The sequence below is a fragment of the Ailuropoda melanoleuca genome, chromosome 2 (genome assembly GCF_002007445.2).
Source record: "Ailuropoda melanoleuca isolate Jingjing chromosome 2, ASM200744v2, whole genome shotgun sequence".
Lineage (NCBI taxonomy): Eukaryota > Metazoa > Chordata > Mammalia > Carnivora > Ursidae > Ailuropoda > Ailuropoda melanoleuca.
Window position 1 is genome coordinate 191,279,944 of NC_048219.1, and position 8,401 is coordinate 191,288,344.

At 59.2% G+C, this 8,401-nt stretch overlaps 1 protein-coding gene across 1 annotated transcript in view; it reads left to right on the top strand.

Moving 5' to 3' along the window:
* The window catches only part of B3GNT7 (UDP-GlcNAc:betaGal beta-1,3-N-acetylglucosaminyltransferase 7), a 6,751-nt gene extending 525 nt beyond the window's left edge, over window positions 1-6,226 (top strand). The window contains exons 2-4 of the mRNA XM_034642663.1: window positions 18-112; window positions 890-969; window positions 1,671-6,226. Of these exons, the coding sequence (XP_034498554.1) occupies window positions 18-112; window positions 890-969; window positions 1,671-3,075 (1,580 nt within the window). The 3' untranslated portion in view covers window positions 3,076-6,226. The remainder of the gene's footprint in view (window positions 1-17; window positions 113-889; window positions 970-1,670) is intronic.
* The last annotated feature ends 2,175 nt before the right edge of the window (window positions 6,227-8,401 follow it).

Consider the following 8,401-nt stretch of genomic DNA (forward strand, 5'->3'; position numbering starts at 1 on the left):
CCTGGGGCTGGCCTCAGTTTCCCGGAACGGACGGGCTCGGCGGCGGCGCTCGGGATGCCCGGCGGTGCGCGGCGCCCGAACCAACCGGACGGGGCCGGGACCATCCGGGCCCGTGCGCGCTGCCCTCGCCGGCGGCCCCTCCGCTCCCCTGGGCCCGGGCCCCGAGGCACCCTGATCCCCCTCAGGGACCCCGGGCTTTGGGGACCCAAGGACTCTCCGGGCAACTGGGTCCCGTCCCCCATTCCTAGGGCCTCCTGCGTCCTTGGCAACCCCGTCCCCGCGTCCTCTACCCCCACCCCCGAGGGGCTCTCCTTCCTCCCGGGGAGTTAGAGCCTCCGGTCCCGCACCTCTCCCCGGTCCTCTTCTCCTTCCTCCCCTCTGGGACTTTTGTCCTACAAATGGAGTGGGGCAGTGCAGGTGGACCCGCCTGGAGCGGAGGGGTACCCCCGCCGCATCCCCCTCCCCTGGGGTGACCCCCGCGGGACCTCCTCCAGTCTGGACCTCCCCAACTGGGCGGAAGGGGTGCTTCGCTGAAACCACCAGGGCAGGAGACCCTGACCTGGAACATTCTGCTGTCCCCTTTGGGAGGGTTGAGTCCAGATTCACACCCCCCACTCCAGCACTTGGGGTGACCCAGTCTTCCTCCTACCGCATACACAGGAAACCCTGGGACCCCATGGGAAAATGTGGCTCCAGGGGGCTCAACGGTCACTTGCCATGGGTGCCTGCATCTTCAACCGGCCAGTCCTGAGGGCCACCCCAGGCTTCTCCTGAGTCCCTGTGACAGACATTGTAGTCTGTTTCTTCCATTTGCCCTGGCCCTGCAGCTTCCCCCTGGAGGTCAGGGCTGTCTCCCTCTTGGCCTGGCCCTGTGAGGCCACACTTCTAGCCTGCCTGTTCCCCAAGGGCCCTCAACCCCTGTGTCTCCACAAGAGAGACCCGGGCAGGAGGCCTGGCCACCTCCAGAGTGTAAGCTGAGGAGAGAGGGTCCTGGGGACATCCCCGCCGCCTCTGCCCTGGGTCTGCCAGGACCTCCTGCAAAAGGCTTTAATTTCTGCTTCTGAAATGGGTGTGGTAGGGGCTCTCTGGGCAAGGAGGGTCCCTGGAGAGTGGGGGTCCAAATGTGTTCCCTTCCCAGGGTGGTAGAGCTCCTAACGGGATGTTAAGAGACTGGGGCCCAGACTGAGGGCAGTGGTAAGAGGGCGGCAGTCATACTAGGAGACGCTGGCCCCGTTCTCAGGCCTCCATCAGCCATGCGGGCAGTTTTGCATCGGGTCAGATGGATGGGGTGGAAGGGGAAGGGACAGACTTCTTCAGCTCCCACATTAGAGCCTCTCCCCCAAGTCCCCCAGAGTTTGTTGAGCTCCCAGGCTGCAGAGCAAGCCCTGTGCCTGCCCCTCCCCATGGTTCACACCAATGGTTCATCAGCTTTGCACGGGGAAATGAAAGCCAACAGGGCCACTTGCCGGGGTTGGGGAACGGGCAGAAATCTCCACCAGAGGTCGTCCTTATAGACTCAGCACACTCCCCTGACTGCATACCCACTGTGAGCCTGGCTCCTTAGACGGTGCTCCAGTTCCTTGTTATCCTCATTGAAGGGAAAAAGAAATCACGGTTTGGAGACGTTAAGGGTGACCCACTCAAAGTCATTCTGCTTGTACGTGATGGAGTCAAAATGTAAACCCAGGCAGCCCGACTCTGCACGGCTTGCGTGGGTCCCCTGGTCCTGGCAGAGGCAGGGCAGGGCCGGAGAGGAAGCAGGACCCTCCTCTGACCACTCAGGGGCCTCGGGACTGGAGTCCGTGCCCACTGCAGCTCCAGACAAGTCACAGAGGACTCATCCTTTCCTCTCTCCTCTGTACCACCCTCCATCCCCACCCCACCCCCAGGAAGAAAACCGTCTACAAGAGTGTGTGCCTGTCCCTGGCCCTGCTTGTGGCCGTCACGGTATTCCAGCGCAGTCTGACCCCCCACCAGTTTCTTCAAGAGCCCCCGCCGCCCACCCTAGAGCTACAAAAGGCCCAGAACCCAAGCGGACACCTGGTGAACCCCAACAGCTTCTGGAAGAACACCAAGGATGCGGCTGCCCCCACGCCCACGGCCCCGCCAGGGCCCCGGACTTGGGACATCAGCACCACTAACTGCTCAGCCAATATCAACCTGACCCACCAGCCCTGGTTCCAGGGCCTGGAGCCCCACTTCCAGCAGTTCCTGACCTACCGCCACTGCCGCTACTTTCCCATGCTGCTGAACCACCCGGAGAAGTGCAGCGGCGCCGTCTACCTGCTGGTGGTGGTCAAGTCGGTCATCACGCAGCACGACCGCCGCGAGGCCATCCGCCAGACCTGGGGCCGGGAGCAGGAGTCGGGCCGCGGCGCCGTGCGCACGCTCTTCCTGCTGGGCACGGCCTCCAAGCAGGAGGAGCGCGCGCACTACCAGCAGCTGCTGGCCTACGAGGACAGGCTCTATGGCGACATCCTGCAGTGGGACTTCCTGGACAGCTTCTTCAACCTGACCCTCAAGGAGATCCACTTCCTCAAGTGGTTCGACATCTACTGCCCCCACGTCCAGTTCATCTTCAAGGGCGACGATGACGTCTTCGTCAACCCCACCAACCTGCTCGAGTTCCTGGCTGACCGGCAGCCCCAGGAAGACCTGTTCGTGGGCGACGTCCTGCAGCACGCGCGGCCCATCCGCAAGAAGGACAACAAGTACTACATCCCCGGCGTCCTGTACAGCAAGGCCAGCTACCCACCGTACGCGGGCGGGGGCGGCTTCCTCATGGCCGGCGGCCTGGCCCGGCGCCTGCACCGCGCCTGCGACACCCTGGAGCTCTACCCCATCGACGACGTCTTCCTGGGCATGTGTCTGGAGGTGCTGAGCGTGCAGCCCACGGCGCACGAGGGCTTCAAGACGTTCGGCATCTCCCGGAACCGCAACAGCCGCATGAACAAGGAGCCCTGCTTCTTCCGCTCCATGCTCGTGGTGCACAAGCTGCCGCCCGCCGAGCTGCTGGCCATGTGGGGGCTGGTGCACGGCAATCTGACGTGCGCCCGCAGGCTGCAGGTGCTTTGACCCCGGCCGCACCGCGGGGACAGGCAGGGCCGCGTGTTCCCGAGCCCCAGGCAGCGGGGGGCTGGAGCCACGATGCCAGGACAGAGACCGGGGCCCCCCGCGGGGCAGTGGGGGGGCTGGGGCTTCGTGTGCCCATGGGTGTGATGGGGCGCAGTTAGCCAGAGGGGGCCTCCCTGCCTGCACGTTACCCAGAAAGTGGAGCTGAGGCCCGGGAACGTTTGCAGCTGTCCCGCCAGCGGAAGATCGTCTTGGGAGCGAGGCCGTGGGCCGCTGGTAGCCCTCCTGACCTGGGTTCCCTGCCTGGCTCCCTGTGACCTGGCGGTCTCTGAAGGAACCCCGTGCTCAGGTACCCGGGTTAGGCCTGGCCCTGGATGGGTCAGTGGCGGCCTCTTGTCTTCACAGAGAAGATTCTCCTTCTCCCATGAAATGCCTCGGTCTCCCCCACGGTCCCAAGCTGCCCTTTCAGGAGAAGCTCATCCCTGTGCAGGCTCACAGGCCCTCCCCTCCGACCCCGCGGCCCATGCCCCTGGGTCTCCAGGAGATGGAAGCTCGGAAGGCCCTCAGCACCACCCCCGCCCCCAATCCTGCCTGGAGTCACTGCTCAGTCTCTGCTCGCAGGTGGCTTCACTCCTGGCTGTGTCCTGTGATGCTCCATCAGCCCCTGTCTGGAAGTGCGGCTGGCCGCCCTGACTACCTCAGCAATGCTCAGAACCTCCGATGGGCTGCAGCCCCACTCCACCCCCGACACAGGGCCAGAGAGCAGTGCTCCAGCCCCCGCAGTCACGGTGCTGCCCAACCCACCGAGGGCCCTCGTGCGGTCCCACCGAGGCCTGGCTCCCCAGCCGGAAACCAGCCGGTTTGGCCCTGGAGGTGGACGTTCCTCTATTACTGTGAAGTTTTATTTATGAAGAATTTGGAGGGAGAGAGTGCCAGGCCTCGGGAGATGTGGTGTTCTTCCTTTCCCTTCCCTCATTCCAGCAAGATACCACCTCCCTCGGCCACTCACCACCCCCCCACCCAGGGCACCCCCATGCCTGTTACAGTCCCCCTCCGGAACCCTGCCCTCCCTGCCTGCCTACTTCTCCAGGGTCTGAGCAGACCAGCATGGGCCCCTGTGAAGGGATGGAGTGAACCCTCAGGCGTCCTTGGGGATGGGCGCAGAAGGGTGCCCCCTCATATCAGGGTGGAGACACCTGGGAAAGGATTGAGGGATCAACTCTGTTTTCTCAATAAAAGGGGGCTGGTTTTTTCTGGTGTGTGACTTCCCGTCACCATTTCCATCAGAAAGAGTCTGGGGCTGGGGTTGCCAGAGATTTCTGAAGACACAGCTTGTTCTTGCCCTTGGCTGCTGGGTCCACAAGGACCCCTTGAAGGGCTTTAGAGGGAGGCACGTGCCAGGATTAAAGCAGAGAGCACAAGGGCCAGAGTCTAGAGAGCTGGCTCCTGGAGGAGTTACTGTGGGGGAGAAACATGGCGGCTAACGGAGGGGGTGGGGGCTGGTCAGGCCCAGTATGAGAAGGTCAGGAGCCCGTGAGGGAGGCAGGGCCTGTGAGGCCTTCTGGGTTTCAGGAAGGTGTTCAGACTTGATCCTGAGAGAGCAAAGGGGCAAGGAGCAGGAGCCCTGGGTGTGCACTCCCTTCCTCGGGGCTCACTGGTGTCTCCAGCTGGGCCCCAGGAAAGGGAGCTCTCAGTGGAGACTGTGCATTCCCAGCATGGGAACTTCTCAGCCGTGGGCCCCATGGGCAGCCTTGCTCCTGATCCCATTTCAGACCTCAGGGGCCGAGGCCTAGGCAGACAGAGCTGGCAGACAAGTGGGGCGCCGGCATTAGCACAGCAGAAGGAAGGGAGGAAGGTCGGGAGCCCACCAAAGGGGACCAGTGTAACAGGCACCCCAGCACAAGGTGGGGAACAGGCTTCAGCCCTGGGTGTGACACTGCACCTTTGTCTCGAAGGAGGAGTGGCATTCCTGTGGTAGAAGGGGAAGGAGGGTTCCCAGGCTGGGGACATGTGCAACAGCCCAGAAGAGCAAAACAGGGGCGTCCGGAGGAGCAGCCGGCTGCCTGGTGTGGACAGTGTGGAGTTGGGAGGGATGGGGTGGGACATCCTGGTAAAAAACCTCGTCTGGCTAAGAGTTAGGATGCTTTCTGCTGGCACTGAGGACTCATCACAGCTTCCAGAGCCAAGAACAAACAAGATTAAGATGGGAACCCTAGAAGCATGCCCTTGACCCCAGTCCCCCTTGTCCCTTTGGCAAGGGGAGGCAGCCAGTCCCAGGACCCAGGAACATCAGTCTGGGAACATGGAACATGGCCCCAAGGCCTCCCCACCACTGTCCCTGGCTCCTCTGTCCCCTCAGCAGGAACAGGGCTTCACAAAAGAAGGGGCTGGTGACCTGGAACTGCTGAGACCCTGCCCACCCTAAGCCAGCTGTCTAGAAGAACGGCCCAGCCCAGAGGGCACCCCAGCTGACCAGCCCTCAGCCAGCTCCTGGCCTGGCTCTGGCCCTTCCACCCACCTGGCCCTCATTTCCTCCATCTGCCTGGGAGTGTAACCTGGCTGCCTCCAAGGAGTATGACCTTGGCCTTTCCAAGGTCTGTTGCTGATCATTTTGGGAAACAGACCCAGTGGCCTTTCAGGTCTTAGAGTCTTGCTTCCCAGTAACAGTGATGGCAAAAAGGCCACTTTATGGAGCTTATTCACTTTGCCTGGCATTTCACATGTATAATGGGTATGACCTTCACTGAGGGTACAAACACAGATACATTTGAATGTTTGTCGTGGACTGATGGAGTTCGAGTCCCTCCTGTGCCCTTATTGGCAGAAAATTGAAGTAGAATATGTCATTCCAAAATATGCCTCTTTGGCATGAAAATTATCTTGAGCTGGTTATTTTTAAGAAACAGCAGACACAGGAGAAGCTCTGAAAACTGGGTTAGATGTGACCCTTTTGTAGGGGGCATTTAAACTTGTAAAAGAAATCTCCATTTGGGTCTCCCTCTCCACACCGGGAAGAGGAGGGAAGAGGAGGACGGCTCTGTATCAGAATCATAACATCTGAAATCTGCCTAACAACCTTACGTGGGTTTGCTGTCCTTTTCCTGGTAACCTCCCATAAGTGACTAGCCCTACCCAACACACACGCACACACACACACAATCTGCCCCAACATCTTTAATCTTTAGCTGAAGATGGGATTTAGGGTGGTGGCTTTGGCCATTTTGTGGAGTTTGACTCGGTTTTCCCAGGTATCGCCCATGCATACAGAAGGTACGCATGTCGCTAAGCTTCCGTTTGTTTATCTGTCTTTTATTCCATGGAGGTCTCAGAAAAATTATTTTTTCTTCCTCTTGGAGCCCACTCACTCCCAAATTGTACAGAACTTCAAGGGCTTCCGCAGTCCCAAGTCCACAAGTCTCCAACTGTCCGGAAAACCTGAGCCGCCCTCTTCAGCGGTTGCCTGTTCCTCCACACGGTGGCGCTGTGGAACGTGGGCCTGCACCGTCCGGCGCGTTCTCAGATGCTGCCTTCCGGGCACACGCCGTAGGGGGGCCCACAATTCACACACAAAGAGATCCTTCTCTTAACCGTGTTAGTCCCTCCTCAACCTGATCCTGGGGAGCAGGCTGACCGGGAGATGGGTCTCAAACCCTTTCCTCCCCAAAGGCCCTGGGCTTTGAATACTACATGCTTCCCCTCATACCCAGCCACGAGCTCTGCATTCCAAGGGGGCTTGAGAAGGGGTAGCCATGGGGGCCCGCTGGGCCACGTTTACATAACTATAGGAGACCACTCAAAGAACCTAGCCTGAACAAAGAAAGCCTGTTCCCTGGTGACTTACTCTGTCAACTCAGGCTGAAAAGGAGCAGGGACAGAAGCTTCTGGAACCCCATTATACACCACAGTCAAGTGAAGAAACAGAAGCTCCCAGGAGAAGGGTGCCACAGCTACTGGGTGACAGGGCAGGACTTGAAATTATATCTGTGCTCCTTAACCCCTCAACCTACTGTCTCTCAAGCGCTTCAACTGCTCCCTTTTCCCTCAGTAGTAACTGCCCGGTGTATTTGTGAATTTTGCCCCAAAGACCAAATAGTAGAAAAATGTTATATCCAATGAGTGATTTGAAATCTGGTATTTTGGTGTTTGGGGGAGCCCAGCAGTATTAGCACTGTAAGAAAAAAATTTTTTTCCCCAGATAGTTACTTAAAATATTGTGAAGAAAAACTTGTTTCAAAAATACACTAAGCTTTAAATTTAAAGCACAACCCCCAAGCTGTGCGCTCCTAGCCCAGTTCATTGTCCTTGAGCTATTTTGCACTTTTTTTAAATTGTAGGTTCTGATGGCTAGGGAAACACGTGTCTCCAGGGCTACTCTGGCTTCTCTCCCCCCCTGTGGAAAAACCAGTTTTGCCTCCGTTTGGAATTCAATTCCTTCACTCCATATAAATTTGTGCTTTTTAATGTCTCCTGTGAACCAGCTGTCGCATCCGCTTGCCCTCAGGTGAATAAAATTAAATTTTTACCTCAAGGTCATTTTTATATCTGTACGAATTATAAATTTAAATCTTTCTGAAAATTCCTCTAACAATTGTTTTTATATTAAAACGAACAGACATATAATGGAGTGGAATGCAATTTTTTGCAAGTATAAATAACACAAAACTGGCATCTTGGAACAAATTTTACACCTTCCGGGCGAGGCCAGGCACAGAGCTCAATCCTCTCGGACAGGCCACAAGCCCCGCAGCTTGTCTGAAAAGCCCCCCAGGGCGCCTCGGAAAATGCTCGCGTCCAGGCCCCACCCCAGGCGGGTTACTTGCGACCCTAGGGAGTGGGCGCGAGACCAGGTGTTTTCAACAGCTGCCCCCGGCGACTCCGACGAGCGGCCCAGCGGGGAAGCCGCGGCCCGGGCGGGGATTTACGGACCCTGCGGTGCAGCAGGTGACCTATTAGGAATCTTCTCGCGCTTTGTTTTAATCCGGCTCGGCGGAATCGAACAGGAATGCCCGGAATTCTTGCCCCCGCCCGTAGGCTGGGCATCTGCGCCCCCGGGGCTTGTCATCGCGGTGCGGAAAGGAGGTGCTGGAGGGCGCGGGCGTCGGAGGGCGGTCGGCCCACCCTGCGACCCAGAAGCCATCCCTGAACCGCCTGGGGCTTTCGTGGGGACAGTCGCGATTTGCCGTCGGGCGGGGCGGTGAGTGGTGGAGGAATCCGCGGAATCCCGAAGGTCTGGCGGGGCGCACCTGCGGGCCCTGGGTGGCGGCGTGCGGACCCCTCGGAGCCGGCTGGGCAGCGGCGGGCCGGGGGCGGGGCCCCGCGGGGGACAGAG